General features: G+C 35.2%; 1 protein-coding gene and 2 gene segments (V, D, J or C); 2 read left to right on the forward strand and 1 right to left on the reverse strand.

Moving 5' to 3' along the window:
• LOC306864822 (calpain-15-like) overlaps positions 1 to 21,149 on the forward strand; it is a 32,039-nt gene extending 10,890 nt beyond the window's left edge. Inside the window, exons 2-12 of the mRNA XM_079409078.1 lie at positions 325 to 1,771; positions 6,401 to 6,609; positions 7,386 to 7,569; positions 8,575 to 8,798; positions 9,712 to 9,837; positions 11,243 to 11,395; positions 12,582 to 12,743; positions 12,831 to 13,057; positions 14,665 to 14,828; positions 19,148 to 19,326; positions 20,846 to 21,149. Coding sequence (XP_079265204.1) covers positions 347 to 1,771; positions 6,401 to 6,609; positions 7,386 to 7,569; positions 8,575 to 8,798; positions 9,712 to 9,837; positions 11,243 to 11,395; positions 12,582 to 12,743; positions 12,831 to 13,057; positions 14,665 to 14,828; positions 19,148 to 19,326; positions 20,846 to 21,023 — 3,231 coding nt within the window. The 5' untranslated portion in view covers positions 325 to 346 and the 3' untranslated portion in view covers positions 21,024 to 21,149. The remainder of the gene's footprint in view (positions 1 to 324; positions 1,772 to 6,400; positions 6,610 to 7,385; positions 7,570 to 8,574; positions 8,799 to 9,711; positions 9,838 to 11,242; positions 11,396 to 12,581; positions 12,744 to 12,830; positions 13,058 to 14,664; positions 14,829 to 19,147; positions 19,327 to 20,845) is intronic.
• LOC306864845 (Ig kappa chain V-III region MOPC 63-like) overlaps positions 1 to 22,817 on the forward strand; it is a 684,433-nt gene that overhangs the window by 393,764 nt on the left and 267,852 nt on the right.
• The window catches only part of LOC306864846 (Ig kappa chain V region K29-213-like), a 764,502-nt gene that overhangs the window by 391,801 nt on the left and 349,884 nt on the right, over positions 1 to 22,817 (reverse strand).

The raw sequence follows: 22,817 nt of genomic DNA on the forward strand, positions 1-22,817 counted from the left end.
TTGTCTGCCTTAAATTGTTTATTCGTTTACCAATTTACCAGATTTTTTTGTGATTAAATGGCCTCAGACATGGCATAAAACAATTAAATTTATTTTATTTATGACCGATGTCTCATAATGGCCCAATTTCATTTGATTAATCAACCTGTCTGATATATTGGCTTATTAATAATGCATTGTGCATTGTTTTATTAATCTTCCTTATCTGTCTATCTGTATTTAATCCTATGCGTTTTTCCCCCCTTTCTCTTTAGTGAACTTGTTCTGGTCTCTTTAGTGTACTTGGGACTTTAATTCAGTATTTAATTGTTTTTTCTTTTTCAGTCACTCTCATTCTCCTGGTTCGATGGCCACAGTTGTGAGGAATTCTGATTGGTCATGTGGGCGCTGCACCTTTCTTAACTCCAGCGGCTCATTGCGCTGCTCTATTTGTGAAGCCCCTCGGCAGAAGCCGGATTTAAACCATATTTTGCGCCTCAGCAGTGCAGAGGAACCTCGCTGGTCCTGCCCCCGCTGCACTCTGACCAATCACCATGGATTAGGCTTGTGTTCTGTGTGTGGAGCAGCTCCAGTTATGCCCAACGGACCCCTCCCACCCAAGCAGCCCCCGCCCACTCCAGTAGAGCCCGCCTCCAGCCCAGAAGCCAAAGGTCAGGTAGCCAATGGGGAATCTCGGTGCGCCGAACCTAATGGGGAGGTGTCTTTAGGAGGGGAGGGGTCATCAGGTTGGGCATGTCCTCGCTGTACTTTAGTAAACACTCCGGTGGCGTTATCGTGCTCGGCATGCGGCGGTCCGAGGAAACTCTCCTTACCAAAAATCCCTCCCGAAGCACTAGTGGTCCCTGAAGTGCGCACACCCGTGGCGGGGTTTCCCACGCAAACGGCGGGAGCATCCGCACCGCTTCTCATTGATCTGACTGAAGATTCTCCACCTCAAGCACCTTCCGAAACCCCGTTTCTGCCCCCTTCCCAGTCCTCACTTCAAAATAACCCTGTTCCTCGCAGTCGAAGAGAAGTCCCGCCCCCTGGACGGCCTCCGAACCCTGCCCCCTCACCAACATCAGCCTCAACCTGCCCGCCTACCAAAACCAAGCCCCTCCCACCATCCGACAGCTACCCAATCAAGCGCCTCAGTGTCCTGGAGGAGGAGGAGCCTAATAACCCCTCCCCTCCAGTCACGTCTCCACCCTCTTGGAAGTGCCCCGGATGCTCCGCCCCCACAGCTCCTCCCTCGTCATCCGCCGGACGTTGCGATGCATGTCGAGGGTCGCGGCCGGGTTCATGCGCAGACGTCATCGATGTTCTGGGCGAGTCGGTGCGATTTACGCCGGCGTCGCCGTCCAGTCCGGACTTCAGCTCGTGGGCGTGTTCCAAATGTACATTGCGCAACCCAACGGGCGCGGGCCACTGCACGGCCTGCGGATCGTCCAAATTGCACGGTTTTTCCGAGCTGTCCAACTGCTCGTCATGTTCTCGGAAACAACCGCACTCCCACTCGCGTGCCTTTACTTCCACCTCCTCTTCCTCTGTCTCGTCCCCGTCGGTGCAGGAAAAGAGCACCTGTCAGTGGACATGTCCTGCCTGCACGCTGTTGAACGAAGTAAGGATGAAGCATTGTGCGGCGTGTCACACCCCGCAGCAGTACCTCAATCAGCGCAAAATCGGGAAGCCGCTCAAACGCCGGGAGAGCATGCATGTGGAGGCCCGCAGGCGCACGGATGAGGGAGAGGCCAAGGAATTGTGGGAAAACATCGTCAGCTTCTGTAGAGAGGTAAGACCCTGTCAGTTTGATTTGGGAAAATTATTTATAGTATTTTTAATTGGCCTGGGACAGTAAATCGATGAGTTACAATTCATAGATCGATTCTGAGATTATAGTTATTCTGAGCTTAGTTTTTAACAACAGATGGTGCTCTAGTCTAGTTTTTAACTGCACACTCCAATGCTCACAAAGAAGAGCCCTTGTGCGTTTGGCTGTTGAAAAAAACGTAAATGTACTTGCACCTTGGCTTTTATGACATGAGATTAAAGGGGTCATCGGATGCAAAATTCACTTCAAGTTGTTTGAACATAAATGTGTGTTGGAAGTGTGTGTACAAATCCATCCTATAATGATAAAAATCCACCCGTTTTAAAATCCCCTTTCTCAAATCAGGCTGTTCTGAGATTCCTGTCAGAATGACGTAGTTCTGTACAGACCCTTCCCACGATAGTTGATTGATAAGGCCGTCTTACCTTAGACCCGCCCTGAGTGAGCTGAGAGCTGTTTACCTCCGGTGCAGGGGAAAACAAGATGTCTCCGATTAATCCATGTTTTGTTGAATAAAGCCGTCGCCATTTAACCCGACATCTGAGCCGCTGAAGACGCAGAGGATTAACATTACTTTCATTTTGAAGTGAATCTGCTGATCCCGATCTGCATAAATAGGTCTATGTTCGCGCGAATCATTCCTGATCCAGCTTTATCTACAGAAGAAGTGAGTATAAGGGTTTTTTTTATGAATCTTTGCTTATCGCCTTTCCTAATAACATGCTAGTTAGTCAGTTTCACGGCTGAAGTTTTCAGTCTGCTCGTCACCCCATGGAAGAGAGGGGCGGGGTCAGCAGAGTCATTAGCATTTAAAGCAACATGGACTAAAAAACAGCTTGCTGAAAACAGAGCAGATTTTGACAGGGTAAAAAAAACACTACCTTTTAGAAATTTTAACCAAAGTATGTAATAGATTTTTCATTAAGACCATCAAGAATCATAGCAACTTGTGGAAAATGGGCATCCGATGACCCCTTTAATGTAAATACAGCCCACTATGAACACCCTTGTAATTCTCTTCAACTTTTTCTATGAATGATGATTTTATGTTCTAGTGGTGTGTAAGGAACTGGAAGCAAGCACAGTATGGCTGTTTCTAAAGCAATGCATCTGCCATCTGCTTTTAAAAACTAAGCTCAGAATCGATTCAAGAGAGAATCGCAATGCTTTCCGATAATATCAGAATCAATGCAGAACAGTTAGCCTACTAAATTCACAATGCATTGATTTATTGCCCCAGCCCTAATTTAAGTGGCATCTAGTGATTCTTACTTTTTCTGATTTGAACACATATATCGTCTGATACTCAGAAAAAAAAGATTGCTTAATTTTTTCGCCGGCCACGTTTTATTAAATAAAATGTATTAATTAGTTTTGTTTGTTATTTTAATTTATTTAAATTGTGACCATTATTTAACTAAAACAATTAGTAGCCACGATTGACCTAAAATACTCAAACAAACGAATAAATCCTGGGATTGATATGTAGTTTAAGTGACAATGAATTTCAGTAACAGAAATGTTGTCAGAATTGGTGAATTCGGTTTAAACTGTCCATTTAATTTTATCTTGATGTTTTCCATGTAAAAATATGTAGATAAATGTAGTTTGATTAGGCTAGGGTTATTTTTTTAATGTAATTTATTCCTGTGATCAAAGCTGTATATTCAGCATCATTACTCCAGTGTCACATGATTCTTCAGAAATCATTCTAATATGCTGATTTGCTGCTCAAGAACCAAATTATAGACCTTATCCAACACAATAGATGTACTTTATTAATTATTAATGCACCATCTGTTTTTAATATCAGTTTAAATGTCAGTGCTCGATACATCGGTGCATCTCTAGTGGTTTCATTTGTAGTGTTCACTGTATACTGTAATATATATCTCTTTATTACACACTTGACCCGCCTAAATACTAATGTTCCATTATCTAAACATCCTGCTCTATTCTGTTGACATCAAACCGCAGCTCTGTTTTTGATGCTGAGCCAGTATCAAAAACACAGAGCATAAAAACAGCAGCGTCCCTCATATCTCCTAAATATTTGATACATTTCTGACCGTCTTGGAGGAGAAAATGCTCAGACTTTGTTTGAGGAGATGACGAATGCATGATGTTCTGTTTAAGGAGCGTCCCGCAGAAGTTAGCATGTAATGATTCGCTGCCGACGGGGCTGAAATGCAAATTCATTGTTCTTGATCTTATTCCATATTCAATAAAAGGTTTCATAAAAGAACACAAAGGTGTTTAGGCACTTTATCATTTACACTTAAAACTGCAGAGTACTTAATCTTTTAAATTGAACAACTGCTTTAGTTCTGGGACTCATAAACACAAGTTCAGCAGCTTCTCAAAGATCTTCTTTAATCAGGAGTTTTCCTTTCAGATATGTTTCTTGGACTTCAGAGCTCCTTGATATCTCTGACGTCCTGAGAAATAGATGTCTTGGTTAATCTTTATATTTTAGCTTTGAGATTGGTTGTCATATCAAATTGACCTTTGTATTTTCTGCTCTTAAAGACCTGTGATGGTACAAACCAAAGGTTGTAATCAAGACAAGCCACAGTTTGATGCCAATGAGCGCTTATGATCTCTACAGTAACTGTTCATAATTACTTGTTAGTATCTTGTTAATGGCTAAATATATTTGTCTAGTTAAGGGAGCATCTTAAACCATGATTATCCAAGTCTAGATGCTTTGAATAAAATGCACAATTACTTCCTATGTGAATGTGTGCATATTATTATTTAATGATGGTATAAGATACATTTTTAAACAAAAACAACTAAAGAATTATTTTACATATTATTTTTAAAAAGTATTCAGATTTTAGCTCATTTTATGTTGTGTACATAATTAATAATGGCTAATGAGATCTAAAATGAATTGTATATTATAGATATTTATATTATATTTAATAGTGGAGAAAACTACATACCGGTAAATAAATAAAAATAATAATTAATTGTAAATTATACATGGTCTTTAAGAATAGCATATGAGCTCTACGTGAATTAAAATATTATTACATGATATTTATAAAAAATATTGTAGTTAATTTTCCGTTATAGAGTATACATGAGACAAATGAGATATACATAAATATATATACCTTCTGTGTTTTTAGGGCACATCAGGATGCGTTAGTGTTTGCACTGTAAATGTGATGTGTCCGTAAGCGTCCCTGAAGATGCTCTGAGTGATCTGATCTGAGAACGTTCTAGCCTGTTTACTTGTGATCAGATCAGCCAGGCTGAATATTAATTTCAGGTCTAAGCGCAGCTGTGATTTGACCCAGATGTGCTCACTTCAGAAATGTTGCATAATTAAAGATGATGCATCACAAATTAAGTTTAGAAGCTATTAAAACATATCGTTTTCTGCATGTTATATCTTAAATATTCTTTGCAAATGGGATTTCAGACATCTCAAACACACATTAACACAGTTGCGCCGCGTTTTCCCAGCAATCCCTTCGATCTGCGTCCGTCTGCGCTCGCAACCTGGGAGACGTATTTTTAGAAACGGTTGCAGCAGCAATTAAACGACTCCCCAGAGTCAAAATGACCCCTATTTCTCCAGCATACACATGTTTTCTGCAAGAAAAAAAAATCAGGTGCGGTGAGAGCTGCTGCCGCCCGTGAGAATATACTGTATGTTTGAAGCTTTATTGTTCCTGCAGAATATCTGCTGCAGTTTCGCTCCAGAAGCTTCTGGACTGCTTTACTGCAACTTTACATGTTTCACTGCGCCTTCATATGATGCACAACATGTCGCCTCTGTAAAGATGTACACAATAGCAAAGTCAACAGAAGTTGATGTTTAAGTTTGTGTATTTTTAATGTGAATAAGGTGAAAATGAACAATTACTTCTTTCATGTACGTATACATTTATATGCATATTATTTAATGATGCAAATGAGATCTTAGGGAAAAAATTACCCTATTTATTAAAAATGTTGTCATTAATATTAATAGTAGTAGTAGTAAAATTAATTAATTTTATATTATTTAATGATGAAAAATTATATCTACATAGATTACATTTTTTAATCATTCATTCTATATTATCCATATGTATGTGTGTGCATTATATGTATTATGTGTGTGGCAAATGAGATCTACATAAGTGTTAAGTTTTATTTATTTATAAAAAATATAGTAAAATTGTAATTTGTCATTCATTTAATATATACATGTGCATGTTATTTCTTAATACATAAATAAAAAAACTATCTATCTACACACACAAATTAAAATATCATAACATGATATTTAGTAAATATATTGTATAAGACTGTAGTTTATACATAGTATTTAATGGTGACATGATATCTATATAAAGGTGAAAAACATACTTATTTTACACTGTATTCATTAAAAATGTTATATTAAAATTGTAATTAATTTTATATACATTTTAATGATAGCAAATGACATCTACATACATATTTTACAGCATTTTTATTCAAAATATATTTCAAGTTTTAAAAACTGTTTAAAATACACATTATTTAATAATGGCTAATGCTGGTTTATTTGTGTCTGACTATCTTACTAAATTCTTGTGTTTGTTGTAGAATGCAGTGAACTTCGTGGATGACAGTTTCCCTCCCGGTCCACGTTCGGTCGGGTTCCCCGAGAACGACAGCGTCCAGCAGCGAATCAAAAAGTGGCTCCGCCCTCACGAGATTAACTGCAATAACTTTAAGGATCGTGGCGTGAAGTGGTCTGTGTTCAGGACGCCACGCCCCTCAGATATACTGCAAGGCCTTCTGGGAAACTGCTGGTAAGAGAAGCGCAGCTTTCTATGGCTGTGTTTAAAAATGGAGTAGTAGTTCACTGCACACAGCTCAGTATATGCTGTATACTGTGTACTATTTGTGACCCTCTCTGTGAAATCCAGGCTAAAGTCTCAAAATCTACTTGAGATGACAAGCATCAAATTTTGATTTCAACCATTAATTTCACTATGATTTCAATCTTTGACACGTTCTTACTCAGGCAGTATTAAAGATATCACAGTTACATTTTCACAGAATGTTCTTTACCTTATGAATTATGATTTTATGTAGAAAACCAAATAAATCACCAAAAAAGTACTTTTCACAGCCAGGGTAACATTTAATAAAATTGTATGTACAGTGTTGGAGGAAATGCATTACAAGTAACACAAGTTATGTAATTACTTTTTTCAAGTAACAAATAGGGCCTTTACAGTTGCCAAAAATACAACTTTTGGGTTTTTTATTATTAAAAATAAATAAGCAAGCTCAGCTCAGGTGACAAAAAGTAACACAAAAGTAACGTAGCGCATTACTTCCCATCAAATGTAACTAAGTATTATTTACAATTAGTTACTTTTTTATGGAGTACCGCAATATTGTAATGGATTATTTTTAAAAGTAACTTTTTTTTATATTTTTTGTCACATGACCTCAGGTGGCGTCCAGTTTAGTTGTGCACACTATCATTTCAGCCCCAGATTAGTTTAGTGATGTAGGAGTGAAATATTGGCAGTGTGTCGCTCTTATCAAACCACACTCGCGCTGATGTGCTTCACAGGTTTTTAAGCGCTCTGGCGGTGCTAGCGGAGCGGCCTGAGTTGGTGGAGCGTGTGATGATCACCAGAACTATGTGCCAGGAGGGAGCGTATCAGGTGCGGCTCTGTAAAGACGGGACGTGGACGACGGTTCTGGTGGATGACATGCTGCCCTGCGACGAATACGGATTCCTGCTCTTCTCACAGGTTTGTGTTGCTGTGCTTGAGTTTGTTTATTAGGACTGATTTAATAAGTGCATGCAATTAATAGACTGATCATGATGATTTGAGATGACTCCCATTACTGAGCAGTTTCAAATATTGTCATCACAAGTAAATAATTGCACTTTTTTTTTTTACCTACTAAACAACCAGAGGTGGCGATAAATTAATTGTAACAGCAAATAGTTTTGATACATACATATTGTAATCAGATGTACATTTATCTGAAAAATAAATACATATTTTACACCATATTTATAAAAAAAAAATTAAACTTAAAAATTAATAAAAAAAATCTCAAATGAATCCACATGAGAAAAATAAGTAAACAAGATTAAATTGTTGTATTTTGAATTATATGTGCTATAAAGTGTGTTATTTGTTCATTTGAATATTCATATGGTATTTGTATAACCGGATATGTATGTATAATAATTAACTACCAAAAAATATTTTTTTTACTTACTTAAAACTTTAACTGAAAGAATTGCACATTTTTACCTCCTAAACAATATGTAGTGCAGTGATAAATGATAAAATAAGTTAATTGTAAAATAATGATGTAATAAAATTAATAAAAATAATTATGTATGCAGTTATGAATGATTATGTATGCAAATATTTTAGACCGTTACTGAAAGTATTTAAAAAGTTAGTGAAAAGGGTTTTAAACACTGTAAATATTTTAAATGAATTAACTTTCATTTTAATTTGAAATATTATTATTACTGAGTATAAATGTATACATTTTATATTCTATTATTATATTAAAGTGTTATGATTAAATGTATGGAACATAATTATATTGAATAAAATTATATTTAAATATTTATGTTTACAAAAGCTTTGTATCACAAAGTAGTGTATATAGGCAATTCTAAATTGTATTTTTGAAAACCATTTTTTTTATTGCAGATGTTACATCCCTGTTGGCTGCTTTACTTCCTGCTAATGGCTTGAGATTTGAATCTGTGTTTTTTTCTGGGACAGGCTCAGCGGAGGCAGCTGTGGGTCGCGCTGATAGAAAAGGCTCTGGCGAAGCTGCACGGCTCGTATTTTGCGCTGCAGGCCGGTCGTGCCATCGAGGGTTTGGCGACGCTCACTGGCGCCCCCTGTGAAAGTCTGATGCTGCAGGTCAGCTCAACCAACCCTCGTGAAGAGCCGATCGACACGGACCTCATATGGGCCAAAATGCTCAGCTCCAAAGAGGCAGGGTACGGCGACACACTCCAGATTATTAGACTAATTGTCCTGTATATTGAGCCCTTAATTTATTCACTGTGCTCTGGACTCGCTGACTTCAAGGCTTATTATAAGATGGCAAGGCGTCTTTTGTCCTTTATAATAAAGGCAAAAAGCCAATAAATGACTTGAAAGATTGGATAAATTCTGATAAATTTTGGATAAATAGTATTTCTGGGCCATTTCTTGGTAATTACAGGACAATTAATGTCCACATACTAACATTAGTTATACATACAGTATCAGCAGAATAATGCAAATTATATTGCAAAAGACACACTGTTGGATATTTTCAACCATTATTTAATCATGAATATATTATATGAAGTAATTACTATATTTAAACTAATATAAACTAAAATATTTATGTTTATTAATTTTCTGTCCATCTGTTTATTTGTGTTTCTGGTGTGATGTTATATTATTTGTTTTTGAAACTATGAGTTGTATGTGCTATAAAGTTATTTGTTAATTTAAATATTCATATGGTATTTATATAACAGGGTATATATGTATTATAGTTAACTAAAATCATTAAAAAAAAAATCATTAAATCAATTTTTTATAGCTGAAATAAAATTAAATAAAATATTAAGTATTTTATTTTTCAAAATGTACTTCTCATTTTTATTTAGTACAACTAAAATAACTACAACTGCATTAAAATGTAATAAAAACTATAAAGGCATATTTAAAAAATGACCAAAAACACACAACAAAATACTAAAAATGTAACTAAAATTGAATTGCTAATGTACTGTATTTAAACTAATCCAAAATTGTAATAAAGTATCAAAGATACTAAAAAAATCACTGTTCTATAGTAGTGTAATTGTGAAGTGAGTTATGATGTTTGAGTTTGTGATCGTTCTCTGTGTGTCTCAGCTTTCTGATGGGGGCGTCCTGTGGAGGCGGTAACATGAAGGTGGATGATGCTGTATATGAATCTCTGGGGCTCCGCCCACGACACGCCTACTCCATACTGGACGTCAGGGATGTTCAGGGCTACAGGTCAGACACGTTCACAACATGCATACTGTCAAATAAGGGTTTGGTAACCCATACGACACAAAAGATTATATATAGCACAATATTTTGTAGAGGCATAACTGTACACCTATTCACACTAAAAATGTTCAATATGAGTCTTTTTGATTCGGTAAGCAGTGTTTTAACCACTGTATATGCCGAAGTTAATTTCAATAAATTTCAATTCAATAAAACAATATCAATTCTTAAATTAAAAGATTGATTATTTAGTCTGTGCAGTTTCAGTGAATAAAACTTCATTAGACATTATATAGCGCACCTCCCGTCCAGTAATTGTAATAAGCTTTACGTTTACTTTCGATTAGAAACAAAATCTCATCTTTCATATTCTGTCAGTTTTATGAGGAAATTCAAGCTATAAATGGTGTTTCGTTGCTTTTTGATGTGTCGTGGCAGATCGCTGTATAATCGCGATCATCCCTTTCTTTTTCTACTAGTTACAGCACGAAGTAAACATGAAATAAGTCACTCATTTAGTGTTTCAACTGCCGAAACACCTCAATAAATCAACTTGTAAACAAAATAGCATTACATTTACCTCAGGCGAGTCATCAGTGTCCACAACTCATTTGTTTGCTAAAATAATGAAGTCTAGAAAAGAGCATTTAGCCTGTATATTAATTATATTTATTTAACCCGTTAGTGATGTCTTAATGTATTTTTAAATAAATCTGTCATGACAAAAAAGTTATGATTGCATTTCAACAACAAATTGGAGAAACAAATTTATAATTAGATTTAATTTAATGTAAAAACTGCCTTTATATACAATTTACGTTTGTATAAAAAAAGAATTATTTCAGTTTTGAATATTATATCTAAAAATAAATGGCAATTGAATTTAATACTTTGGTTTACTTTGTTAATTGTAATGTTTAATATTCTAGTATTATGCTAGTAATATGGCTCCTATGTAATTTACAGCATTAGCTATAGAGATTTTTTTATTATTATTATTATTATTATTTTAATTGAATTTTTTTTAATTGAATTCGACCGATCCAGAATTTGTACAGTAAACCACAGTTTAATGAAAAAGTAAAAAAATAAGCAGCATTTAGTTGCTGTTCCTGAAAACGTACCGAACCATGACTTCAAAATCAAACTTTTTTCATTTTGTGTACCGTTACACTCCTACTGCTTTGCATATAATGAAAATAATTCATGCTGTTATGCATGAGAACAAAAAAGTAGTCCATACAGGTTTTCTGAGGTCATGCAATAGCATGCACAAGGAAGTGAGTTGTTTTTATATCGCGAGCGACGCATGCACTCATCATGAAAGAATGATAACGATACAGTCACTCCCGTATCTGTAAAGCAGGACAGAGCTGTAAATCTGGAGCACTTCTCGTTTTGTGTTCAGGCTGCTGCGTTTGAGGAACCCCTGGGGCCGGTTCTCCTGGAACGGCTCGTGGTCAGACGAGTGGGCCGATTGGCCTCAGCACCTGCGTCACGAGCTCATGGCTCACGGCAGCAGTGAAGGCGTGTTCTGGATGGAATACGGAGACTTCATTAAGTGAGTCATTAAGTGCTTCATCTGTGTTAACTTGACCTTTAATCTGAGATGAGCTTCATCAGAGCTTTCCATAAATAAAGAAAGAGCACCTCATTAGTGTTCAGAAGTGATGTAAGTGTGCTGGAGGCGGCTGGCCTGTGTATTTGTATTATATTTTCTTATGTATATAGTGCATATAAATATATGCACATACACACACGCACACACACATATATATATATATATATATATATATATATACACACGTCTGTGTGTGTGTGTGTATGTATGTATGTATGTATGTTTTGTTTGTCGTCTTTTTTTTTAATTCTACGCATTAATGATGGCAAATGTGGTCTACATAAACTCATAAAAAATTAGGACACCATATTTATTAACAATATTAGTAAACTCTCATTAATTTATATACATTTACTGATGGCAAGTGCGATCTAAACATTATTTAATGATGACATGAGACCTGCTTTAAATTTGAAAGACTTTTTACATGATATTTATTGAAAATATTGTTTACTTTTTAATTTTGCATATTTAATGATGGCAAATTAGATCTACATACATTTGAAAATTAAAAAATACTTATTTTACATCGTATTTATTACAAATGTTAAAAAATATAAATTTTGTATAATACATTTAATAAAAACAATCTACATAAATTAAATAATAATTACTTATTTTACACCATATTTGGTACAGATATTATATTACAATTCAGTTACTTTAGTATGATATACATTTTTAATATTGTTTTCAAATTTATGTAGATTTCATATGCTATATTTAAAGATATTTAACACACATATATATATATATATATATATATATATATATATGTATATGTATATGTATATGTGTGTGTGTGTGTGTGTGTGTGTGTGTGTGTATGTTAAATATATATATTATTTGCATATTTATGATTAAATAATTATTTTAACAATTGTTAAATTTTATAAACATTTTATACATGTTCTTTAATGATTGTAAATTAAATGGACAAAATAATTATATTTATTTAAAATGAATTTAATTCCAATAAGGTATTGTTATCAGCTGATGCACTAATTGGCCAAAATACACAATCATCCACCAGAGCAGCATATCAGTCTATCATTAGATCTAGTTAAATAACTAGAGCACAAAACCCTGTTATTTAATTTGTGGTGATTGTATCTTATGTGTGCAGGTACTTTGATTCGGTCGATATCTGCAAGATTCATTCTGATTGGCAGGAAGTTCGTCTGCAGGGCTGCTTCCCTTGCCGGGCGAATAAACCGGTGACCGTCACCGCCCTCACGGTCCTGGAGAGAACCGCGCTGGAGTTTGCCCTCTTCCAGGAGGGCAGCAGGTAAATAACAGCCAAATAAATAAAGAATGAGACATGAAATATTAATCCTAAAACAACAACAACATAAGCTTTGTGTCTCTCCTCCAGGCGTTCAGACACGGCCGACAGTCACCTATTGGATCTGTGCATCATGGTCTTCCGGGCCTCGTTTGGGAACGGGAATAAGCTGGTCCTGGGACGTCTGCTGGCGCATAGCAAGCGCACGGTGAAGAAGTTTGTAGGATGTGACGTGATGCTGGAGCCGGGAGAGTACGCTGTCGTCTGCTGTGCCTTTAATCACTGGCAGATGGACCTGACCGGCGCTTCAACACCAGGTACACAAACACTCTGGAGAGTAAAGGCCGTTTCACGCTGAGTGCGATGCGAAAAAGTGAGGCGAATCCCTGACGAACATTTCTTTCACACGGAGCACAAAACGATTGATAGCCTAATTCACACCTGCACGCTAGGTGACGCCAACCAACAATGCATTTTTCATCAAATATGTATCTGGTATATGGATTTAACATCGTCCACTGCTCAATATACAGCATTAAATTATTATATTAATATTATTGCCATATTAATGCCTTACTCTACATCCCTAATCCTACCCAATAATTAAACTTAACAACTGCCTTGCCAACTATTAATAAGCAGCAAATTAGGAATTTATTGAGGGAAAAGTCGTAGTTAATAGTGACCTAAAAGTGTTACCTAAATCTGTTCTCAGAAACCAACAATAACAAGACCTCGGCATCCACTCTCGGAATACTGTTCTTCGGTGTTTGTTGAAAACACTGGTTTTCAAACCTTTTTGTGCAATTGTACGTACATGATATAAGCTCAAATCTGATTGGACGGCTTGTTAAATCACAGAGCAATTGGGAAAAATTCGACACGCAGGATGAAAGAAAAATCTTTGATTTTTCGCGCCTGGTATGAATAGCCCCATAGGGATCTATTGTTTCAATTCAAAAGTGTCATTGTGCCGAATTTTCGTGTTCATTGTGAAAGCCCTTCAGCAGGGGCCTGTTCCATGAAGCCGGTTTAGCTGGCTAGCCAGGGAAGTTTCACTTTAGTTTCTGTCAACTCATCGCCACAGTAACTTACGCTCCACAGCTAACGTGCTCCAGGGCAGGTTATGATCTGGTTTAGAGATCTCAAACTGAAATTTGACCAATCAGCTTCGAGCAAAGTGACACATCTCTGACACAAGTCACTCCCCCAGTTTCTCTTGCTCTAAAAATGTTTTACTAGGTAGTGCCTTTTAATTTAAAGATGAAAAGGTGTGACTTTTAGAGATTATTATTTATTATAATTATTTTACATGATTTATCTAATTATTATAACCTTAATTATTACACGAGCCAGTTTATAATAGTTTAATAGTAATTAAGCTTTTATTTTTAATTAATTTAAATATATAGATAATATGCAGTGTAAATAATTTTTAGAATCAATAGATAAAGCTTTAAACATGATGTGAGCTTAGATTTCTAAAAATGTTTTATACCTATAAATATGATCAACTCTATAAACTAGCTTCATAAATTTACTTTCACTATAGCAATATGTTTTCTTTAAGTTGTCCTCTTGGATATCAGTTCATCTTGCTGTGTAAATGTGTTGAAACTCCTCATACTTTTTAGTCTTTTAATGTTTGGTAGTGAATTGCGCTGACTTGGGAGAAGTGAATCACAGTTCACAATGTATGTATATATGTATGTGTACTATGTTATTTATTTTATATATATATATATATATATATTAGTACACATACATATATAATGTAAACAAAACCTTTTATTTTGGATGTGATTAATCGCGATTAATTGTTTGACAGCACTACTCAAAACTAATCCTGTAACCCTGATTTTGTTCAGACACCATCATGGTACAGGCCCCAGGAGTGAGATTTTGAATGTGTGTGTTTTTGCAGTGTCCAGCCCCACCAACGCCCGCAGACCCAGTCAGGATTTCCCAGGGTACATCTTGGCCATCTACAGCTCCAGACAGGTGATGGTGGAGCAGGTGGAGGCCACATCCACCACACTCGCCGACGCCATCATCCTGCTGACGGAGAACAAGGGAGAGAGACATGAGGTACTAACGCATGGAGAACTTTCACTATCGTTTCTCCAATGCATGAAGATAAATATGTAAATTGCTAACACTTTAGTTTTTGGAACACGTTCGCTCATATGGTCATGCAGAATAAGGCATTAATATGTGCCTAATAAACAGCCAATATGCTAGTAATGTGCATACTAATAAATAACTTGTTAATGCTGAGAATTGGTCCTTTAAAAAATGAATTGTTTGTGAGGAATTTTATTAAATTAGACTAAGCAGAATAAAGCCGTTATATGATGGGAAAATTAGTTAACCTTATATATGCATATCATTTTTATGTAATTTGAGATTTTGTGTCATTTTAAAAAAAAATTATAATAGGAATAATGTAATAATTCCTATTATGCATGTTGTTATGCATTTATTTATATATATATATATTGATTAATCGAAAATTTTAGTTTTTTCTATGTATAAACTGTTTATGTAATAAAATATGTTTTCATAGTTTGTGTTGTCCCTTATCAGTGCAAAATTATCACAAATTAAAAAGGATTCATGCCAATATTGTTCAAAACCCCACTTTTCTAGGGCGTTTCCAAACTTTTGGAGGGCAGTGTGTATGTGTGTATATATATATATATATATATATATGTGTGTATATATATATATATATATATATATATATATATATATATATATATATATGTGTGTATATATATATATATATATATATATATATGTGTATATATATATATATATATATATATATATATATATATATATATATATATATATATAAATTGTCATCAGCATTGTTTTTTTTATATTTTTATAGTGCCCTCCATAAGTATTGGAACAGTAAAGATTTCTCTGTTGGCTGTGGAGTCAAGACATTTACAAATATGGTTAAAAGATGAATATGAGACAAAACTACAGAATATCACATTTTATTATTAGCCGTTTCAACACATACATGTTTTACCAGCTAAGAAGTTCAGCACTTTTAGAGTTCATCCCTCTATCTGATGAGAGCATAAGTATTGGAGCAGTTGCCTCACAGGTCTTTCTAAGTGATCAGCTGTGACCTGTTGCATTAATTCTTCAGATATTAAAAGCAGGGAATGTGTCGTATCAGTTATATCCATTACTTCTGTGTCCTGAATCTTGCATTCGATGATGACACACACAAACCAGGATGAAGATGAGGGAGCTGACTTTGAGAGAAAAGCAAGCAATTTGGATGCTAAAAGAAAAGAGGAAGTCAGTTAGAGCTCTAGCAAAAACAAAGGGCATGGAGAAATCAAGAGTTTGGAAACCACCAGCGACACGAGCAACCAACAACGACCTGATCAGCTGAGAAAACAACAGTAGTTGATGACAGACAAATCATAAAAGCTGTGAAAATGAACCCTAAAAGACGTGTTTGTAAAATCAACAACTTCCAGAAAGCTGGGGTGATGCTCTGACAGTTTACTGTCCTCAGGAGACTTTGACACAGAATTACAGATCAGTCCTTTCAGTTTTTCGCGTTTCCGCGATCGCTGAATACAATGCAAAGTAAACAATGTCGCATTTTTTTGTGATCCTGCAATTTGTCATTTAACCGCAAAATAATCGCAAAAAATAAATAAAAGACCTCCCTCACATAACACAAAATTATAATCATCTAACTGAATTATTTTACGTTACGTAGATTCAGATGTTGTTCATTTGATGACGTCGGTGTATGTGAGCGGTCTGTCAAGAAATAATGGCAGCAAATTTGTGTCACCTGCCTCCTCACATCAGTGCCATGGACCGAGCTAAGCAATATCCCGATATACTGCATGAGCAGGGGCAGCGTTTCCGTATGCCAGAGTGTGGCAGTTACCATACCCTAGCCCAGTCAGGTGTGCCGTGGAAAATTATCCAAACTTCATATCTCTATTATAATTCGTTATTATTATTTTAAATCAGAGGGTTAACCAATGATACGCATTAAAAAGAGCTTGTCAGTAAAGCTTCATAACGCCATTGGATCATCTCTCAGCGAAACCTCATAACTTCACCCCGCCTCCATTCAGATTGACGTGCAGCACACAGCCTGGAGGAAACAGATCTCCACTTTTTCGCAATGAAAGGTTAAATAAATAATTGATTTTTGAATAGTACAACGTTTTCTTTACTCAAACAGTATGTCTGTAAAGGCTAATGCTTTTGTGTGCTTGAAGAACGGAGAAGTAGGTTATTTGCCGTCTAGCCAATATGCTTTTGTATGTTTTAAATATCCTGTGCATAAGCGCTTAATTTGAGATTTTGACCAAGAGTATTAAACAAGAAAAACTAAGCACCCATATAGCTACAATAAAATATTATATAACCTGTAAAAGTTGATGAAAGCATATATTGCGATGCACTCGTTGCCTCAGATAACAGTTCCAGGTGTTCTAATGATAGACAAAACACTCCACCTCCGGCATTCGCTGGTCAAAAACATTGTTAACTTCATTTGAACTTGAATTTCATATAATGTTAAGTGCATTAAGTGCACACTGATCAGTAAAGTTTGATACAATACCAACGCTGATGACGCAGTGTTGTTTAATAATTGAATTGTTTCCCCTTCTATTTTTTATATATATATATGTCAGAATTTAAGAGACCAAAATACCAACTGTATGAATTGGATTTACAAGCAGTATGTACAGCTACAATACTTCTTTGTTAATGTTTACATAGCTAAGGTGGAAAAAGGGTCCCTACGGTTGTTTTAAAAGTTAAAATGTTTCAGAATTGACTAAGAGACCAAAATAAACCAGCTTTATGCATTTTGTTTGTTATTTGTGAATAATCTAACATAGGCCTAATCCATAATCTGCATGTTTAATAAACTCCAGCTGGTTCAAAATCGCATGCGATTAATCGTGCAGCCCTATTTATCACTTAATTTCCAGCGATATCGTCAACTTGATTGCACAAATACTATTAGAACTGAATTGAGCTGGACGATGACATCACTGAATTCAATAATGAAATACCTTTAACTGAAAATTGAGTGTGTACTATTGTCCTTCTGCACTACCACACATATTTTCCTATTTGATACTGTAAAGCTGCTTTGACACAATCTGTGTTGTTAAAAGCACTATATAAATAAAGGTGACTTCACTTGAGATAATTTGGTAAATGTGATTATCATAGTTTAAAAGGAAAAACAAAAAACGCAAATTTGTCCCAAATTTATGGAAATTACCATCACAAAATCAGTCATTTTGATTGCAAAAATCACACAAGAAAAATCGTGAAATCCTGTAGGGACTGACAGATGCTACACAGCAAGATGCAAACCTCTGACCAGCACCAAAAATAGAAAGGCAAGATTAGAGTTTGCAAAAAAGCATAAAGGTGAGCCAGAAGAGTTTTGGAACTGTGTTTATGGACCGATGAGACAAAGATGAACCTTTATCTAAGTGATGGGAAAGAAAAAATGTGGAGAAAAAAGGGAACTGCAAATGATCCCAAGCATACAGCCTCATCTGTAAAGCATGGTGGAGGTGGTGTCATGGCATGGGCATGCATGGCTGTCTCTGGAACAGGCCCTCTCAACTTTACTGATGACTTAATGTATGATGACAGTAGCAGAATGAATTTGGAAGGGTACAAAACCATCTTGCCTACCAATATTCAAGAAAATGCCACCAGATTCATTGGGAAGTGCTTCATATTGCATCAGGACAATGACCCAAAACACCCTGCCAGTTCAGTCAAGGAATTTATAAGAGCAAAGAAATGGAAAGTCTTAGTTTGCCCAAGTCAATCTCCAGATTTAAATCTGATTGAACATGAATTTCAGCAGCTGGAGAGGAGAGTAAAGGCAGAAACTCTCCAAAACAAGCAACAATTGGGATTGGCTGCATTAAAGGCTGGGAAAAGTCTTTCAAAGGATGAGACCAAGAGTCTGGTGATGTCTATGGGTCACAGACTCACTGCTGTGATTGTGTGCAAGGGATCTGCAACTAAATAATAGCTTTTAATCTTTTATATCTGCCTTATGTTCAACTGTCCCAATACTTATGCTCACATCAATGAGAGGGATGAACTCTTAAAGTGCTGTTCTTTTTATTTGGTAAAACATGGATGTGTTGAAACGGCTAATAATAAAATATGACATTATGTAGTTTTGTCTCATATTCATCTTTTAATCGTATTTGCAGATGTCTTGACTCCACAGCCAACAGAGCAATTTTGTCTTTACTGCTCCAATACTTATGGAGGGCACTGTATATATAAGGAAATGTGAAAAAGGTCCATAATAATTAAGAGCAAGCAACGAGGAAGGCTGTTTTATGAGGTGTTTTGTTTATCAGGGTCGGGAAGGAATGACATGTTACTACCTGACTCATGGGTGGGCGGGGCTTATCGTCGTCGTGGAGAACCGTCACCCAAAGTACTACCTCCATGTGTCATGTGACTGTACTGACAGCTTCAATGTGGTGTCGACCCGCGGCAGCCTGAAGACCATCGACAGCGTGCCGCCGCTGCACAGGTAAACACATCCTCACTTCCCTGATTCCTCGAGGCTTTGCTCGTCTCGGCTCCAGATGGAAGCCTGCAGTGTGATTGTGAATGTTAGTCCTGTTTTATTTAAGGTTTATTCACAGCGAGAGCCACATGACGGTTTCACCTCTGAAGTATTCATAGCTCAATCACACTCCTCTCATTCACATGATTTATCAACCCTTACGGTGCTGCTTATGCAGTTTTAACAAACACAATTATTCATTTAAAAAGATGATGAAAACTAATTTATTAAAATAATTATTAAAGACTATTAAAATAAAGTATTTATTTATTTACAATATATAATATACAATTATTTATGATTTTTTTTTATTATATATTTATCATTTATTTATTTATTAATCATTTATTTATCATAAATAGTGAAGTCATCTAACATAAATCATTTTAATTTATTAAAATAATTTTTGGCCAAAACATAATAGGCCTACAATATAATTTTTTATTTTATTTATTTATTTTATTAAAGAAATTATTTTGGAATTTTTTTTATATGCTTCTCCAACATTAAATATAATTGTATGTAAATTTCTCTCAAAGCATCCACCATAAATTGTTTATAAAAAGGGGAGAAAAAGTCTGTTTTTAGGACCATTGTCGTTTTTTATTGTTATTATTATTATTATTATTATTACTGTTATTATTTGTTTATAAATGTGACCCTGGCGCACAAAAGCAGTCTTAAGTCGCTGGGGTATATTTGTAGCAATAGCCAAAAATACATAGTATGGGTCAAAATTATAGATTTTTCTTTTATGCCAAAAATCATTAGGATATTAAAGATCATGTTCCATGAAGATATTTTGTAAATTTCCTACTGTTAATATATCATAACTTAATTTTTGATTAGTAATATGCATTGCTAAGAACTTCATTTGGACAACTTTAAAGGTGATTTTCTCAATATTTAGATTTTTTTTGCTCCCTCAGATTCCAGATTTTCAAATAGTTGTATCTCAGCCAAATATTGTTCTATCATAACAAACCACACACTGATGTAAGCTTATTTATTCAACCTTCAGACTATGTATAAATCTCAATTTCGAAAAATTGACACAAGACTGGTTTTGTGCTCCAGGGTCACATATATACATAACAATTAAGCACATTTTCTCTTCAACACAGTTGACTTTGGTGTTTGCAATAAATAAATAAATATATTTTATAATGTTATTTTATTACTTATTTATTCATAATATTATCTGTATTTAGTTCATATATTTTGTAACTTCGTGTCTCTGAGTGAAATGTATATTTATAATGTTAATTTCTCTCAAGTTATCCACCATCTTGGGTGAATTAATTTTTCAGTGAGAGCACTGCACTGTATCTTGATGTTGATTTTCTGTTCAAAGAAAGTATGTTTGAATACATTATAATGTTGCTGCTCACCTGTGCTGCTTAAAAGTGCTTTCTGCGCATGTTTTCACTATCAGAGCAGCAGCGTGATGCATTAACACGTTTTCTCCTGTCATGTGTTGCAGGCAGGTGCTGGTGGTCCTGTCCCAGCTGGAGGGGAACGCCGGATTCTCCATCACACACAGACTGGCCCATAGGAAAGCGGCGCAGGCGTCTCTGGGAGACTGGACGTCTAGTAAAGCCACACACTCGCCCCAACTCACGGCAGACACTGACGGACTGCACAGACCACGACCGCTTTGACACATGCTCACACACACACACACACACACATAGATACACTGTCCCGTCATGAACCCACACAGACGAGTTCAGACCTGTGATGATGATGAACACACACGCAGCCACTGAGAGGGTCTGGGTGGAACTACTGAGCCAATCACACGTCTGCTCTCTGAGCCAAGACCCGCCCACTGCAAACACAGCCGCTTTGCGCAAGCACACGCGTGTCATGATGAGCTGCATTCACATCCCATCCTGGAGTCCGCCGTACCTCTCCTGTCACCGGACTTTACCTTCTAGTTTCTCTCCATGCATTCAGTCAGACGGCAGATCTCACCTTAATATTTCACACGGCTCATTTCACCCAGAATTATAAGAAAAAATACATTGTTTTAAAATAGCTAAATTAAGCCTGTTTTTGGGACCATTATTATTATTATAGTTTCAATTATACTTTTTGTTTTCATGACAATTAAGCACATTTCCCCTCCTATGCATATTACTGTAAGACTCATTTCTTATTCAATTATATTAAGTTATCTGTCATGCAGTTTAAGCTAATTTTCCCCTAAAATTCACAATATTTCTGACTTCTAAACATTTCAGGTTTATTTTAATTATATTATAATAATTTTTATAAAATAATAATAATAATAATAGTGCTGGCAACAATTAATTGCGTTTAATTGCATCCGAAATAAGTTTTTGTTTATATAATTTATGTGTGTGTACTGTGTATATTTATTGTGTGTATATATAAAGACACACACATACAGTATATATTTTGAAAATATTTACATGTATATATTTATATTCATATAATTTATATTATAAATAAATATATTTAATATATAAACAACATATTTTTCTTAATATACATGCATGTGTGTGTGTGTGTGTGTGTGTGTGTGTGTGTATATATATATATATATATACACAGTACGCACATATTATGTAAACAAAAACATTTATTTTGGATACGATTATTCGCGATATAATAATAATTATTATTATTACAAGTTAAGTTTTATTAATTTTTTTCATGACAATTAAACACATTTTCCCCTGAAATTCACATTACTGTAAGACTTGTGAACATTACAGTTTTATCATAATAATAATAATAATTATTATTATTATTATTACAGTGTCAATTATATTATTATTTTTTTCCGTGGCAATTAAGCACATTTTCCCTTGAAATTCACATTACTGTAAAACTTATGGCTTCTAGACATTTTAGTTTTATTTCAATATTGTTATTATCATTATTATTATTAGTTTGTTATATTTTCCCCCTTAATTTTCCCTTCAAATCTGGACATTTCACTTCATATTGTATTCTTACTTCAGTACAATATTTTACTGTATTATATTAAAAGTAAAAAATACTTTTTTATTCAAACCACACTTAGGCAGTACAACAAATGTTACAATGTTAATATATTTTTTTAAATATAATTAGAAATTAATGTCAATATTATACCATTGTTTTTCCACATTTCTAGTTTTTTTTTTTTTTTAATCTGAAAATCTTGGGGGATTTTTTGTCTGAATTTGGGGTTAAAAAAAAAAATAGTGTGTAATTTCACAGTGCAGGATAAAGGAAGATATTCTGAAGAATGTAGGAAACAGAGCAGTTCTGGGGCACCATTGAATTCCATAGTATTTTTTTTCCTACAATGGAAGTCAATGGTGCCTCAAAACAGCCTGGTTACAAACTTTCTTCAAAATATCTTCCTTTGTGTTCGGCAGAACAAAGAAATTCATACAGGTTTGGAACTACTTGAGGGTGACTAAATGATGACAGAATTA

This window comes from Barbus barbus (assembly GCF_936440315.1).
Source record: "Barbus barbus genome assembly, chromosome: 46".
NCBI lineage: Eukaryota > Metazoa > Chordata > Actinopteri > Cypriniformes > Cyprinidae > Barbus > Barbus barbus.